General features: G+C 37.7%; 1 protein-coding gene across 3 annotated transcripts in view; it reads right to left on the reverse strand.

The window, feature by feature from the left end:
• Window positions 1–279: 279 nt before the first annotated feature.
• Window positions 280–2,095, reverse strand: part of TRPC6 (transient receptor potential cation channel, subfamily C, member 6) — a 194,405-nt gene continuing 192,589 nt past the window's right edge. For 2 of the 3 annotated variants that reach the window (XM_012659166.1, XM_012659165.1), the window contains 2 exons: window positions 1,223–1,298; window positions 548–699 (listed from right to left, as the gene is read on the reverse strand). In XM_012659166.1, the coding sequence (XP_012514620.1) occupies window positions 548–699; window positions 1,223–1,298 (228 nt within the window). Of the gene's footprint in view, window positions 700–1,222; window positions 1,299–2,095 lie in introns of all 3 variants that reach the window. The other variant, XM_012659164.1, reaches the window with a different exon arrangement.

A 2,095-nucleotide genomic window follows, 5' to 3' on the forward strand; every position in this document is an offset into this window, starting at 1 on the left:
TAAGAGAGATACAAGCCCAATTTGCATGAACAGTATCTGTCATATTCTTTGGGAGCTAAGTAGGCTAGATGATGATTAAACAGCATTTTTTAAGTGGTCATAGATTATTATTCTCCATATTTCAGGGCCGGGAGTAACAAGCAGGGAATCCACAGAGCACGCAAGAAGGTACCTGAAATCACCTTCTGGGGAAGAACCACATGGAAAATAATGTGGGTCCACCCCCGCCAGCTGAGACCCTTCCCAGGCAGACAGTACAAGACGATCACATTAGCACAATAGTTATACCCTAGAAAGCAGTTTATAAAACAAGCACCAAGCAACTGATCGTCATTTTCATCATAATCTTCAACCTTTAGCCTGAACAACAAAATTTAATCACCAAAATATTAGATATTGGGGGTCTCAGATAATAAGATGACCCAAATTATCATTTAACTTTTTTCTCCTTTAAAAGGTGGGCACATTGGCACTTAAAAAAATAAATCAGAAAATAATATGGCTTCAAGTGGACAAATAAATAAAAATTTCGAAGGAAGTCTTTGCATTATCTATTGCTTTCCTCTTGGTTTGGTTCCATGGATAATTTCTCCCCAAGTTTTCTAATAAGTTCTGCCAGATCTTCTGTGTTCTGAGATTTTTCTTCAAGGAGTTCATAGCGGAGACTTGAGATATCCTGCTTAATTTCCTTCAGTTCCCCTTTGAAAAGCAAGAGTGATAAGAAGTCAACTGTTAATACATAATGCCAAGAAACAAGTGATTCTAGGATAGGACAAAATCAATCCTAATTTCATATACATTTGTATTTTGAATCCTTTGAAGGGAAATAACCTCCAAATGGAGCAAGTTTCTATTTTCTCTGTTTAGTATTTTGGTGAATGAAGAGATCATAGCAAAATTATAACACAAGTCATCCTAAAGTAAGTTAAAAAGGAACCACAGAGGATGTTTTTCAGGGGTTGGGGCAGCACCTCCTCACTTTGCTCAGCCACTTCCTCCTCCCTCAAAGCCTCCCTAAAAACAATAACTTTTGATCTAGCAAGTGACCAACTGTAGAGACATAGCCTATTCCCCCTATTTAGTGGGACTGATGGTTGGTGAGATCCTGTTCTACTCTTCCCCTTGGAGCTCACCCCCCAGGCCCATCCTTCCAGCCCTCTCAGCTCCGCATCAAGCCCCTAGCTCATGCTTCGGGGCTGATTTGTCCCTGTGTCCAACTCACCTTCATTCACTTCATCACTTTCCTTGTCTATCTGGGCTTGTAGTACATATCTTTTAATGAGTCTCTTCATTATTTTCTAGACAGAGAAAGGAGAAATGCATCTCAGTTTTATGTTCATGAGAAATCTCTCATTTGCAAAAAATTTCTGAGTCTTCCTCCCTTTAGTAAGCACTTTGGAAGTGATGTCTATCGAAGATTAAGCTGGCAGGGGATGCATGATATCTCCAAATTTTGTTTTTCTTTTTAAAGCAATTTTTATATCATCTGGGCTATGACTCAAAACTTAATTCTTGAGACAAAAATAAGTTTAGAGAAAACATCTAATCTTTTATGTCCATTGCTTATCTTTTATTTGAAAAGTATTGGAGCAAGACAGAGCCTTGCAGGTGGGCAGGTTAAGGATGTGCAGTACTGCATGTGGAAACGGGAGCTAAGCTAATGTCTACTCGTTTATGTCCCGCCCCAACCCACCAAAAAATGTAGCCAGTTTTGATTTTATACTTGCTGTTAATTTAGGAATGGCTAGTTTCAATGTGATAAAGTTTCTCCAGCATGCATCTATCATGCAGGCATTCCTTTTGCTATATAGTTTTCATAAAAAGCAGGAATCCCAGTGTGTGCTCAGGAAATCCTGGATAAATGTATAGCTAAACCAAATCTTACACCTAAGCCCAAGGTTACATGATAGATAGTAAAACCCTGCTTTCAAGAATCTATTCTAAGGATATAATCTGGTCCATGACAAGAATGTTCATATTACTACTACTAACAATAGTAGAAAAAATAAACCCTTAAATGTCCATCAGTAGGAAATTATTATAATAAATTTTCATACATTTATACAAGAGAATATGATACATTCACTAAAATTAA

The sequence above is a fragment of the Propithecus coquereli genome, unplaced genomic scaffold (assembly GCF_000956105.1).
Source record: "Propithecus coquereli isolate 6110/MARCELLA unplaced genomic scaffold, Pcoq_1.0 Scaffold6, whole genome shotgun sequence".
NCBI lineage: Eukaryota > Metazoa > Chordata > Mammalia > Primates > Indriidae > Propithecus > Propithecus coquereli.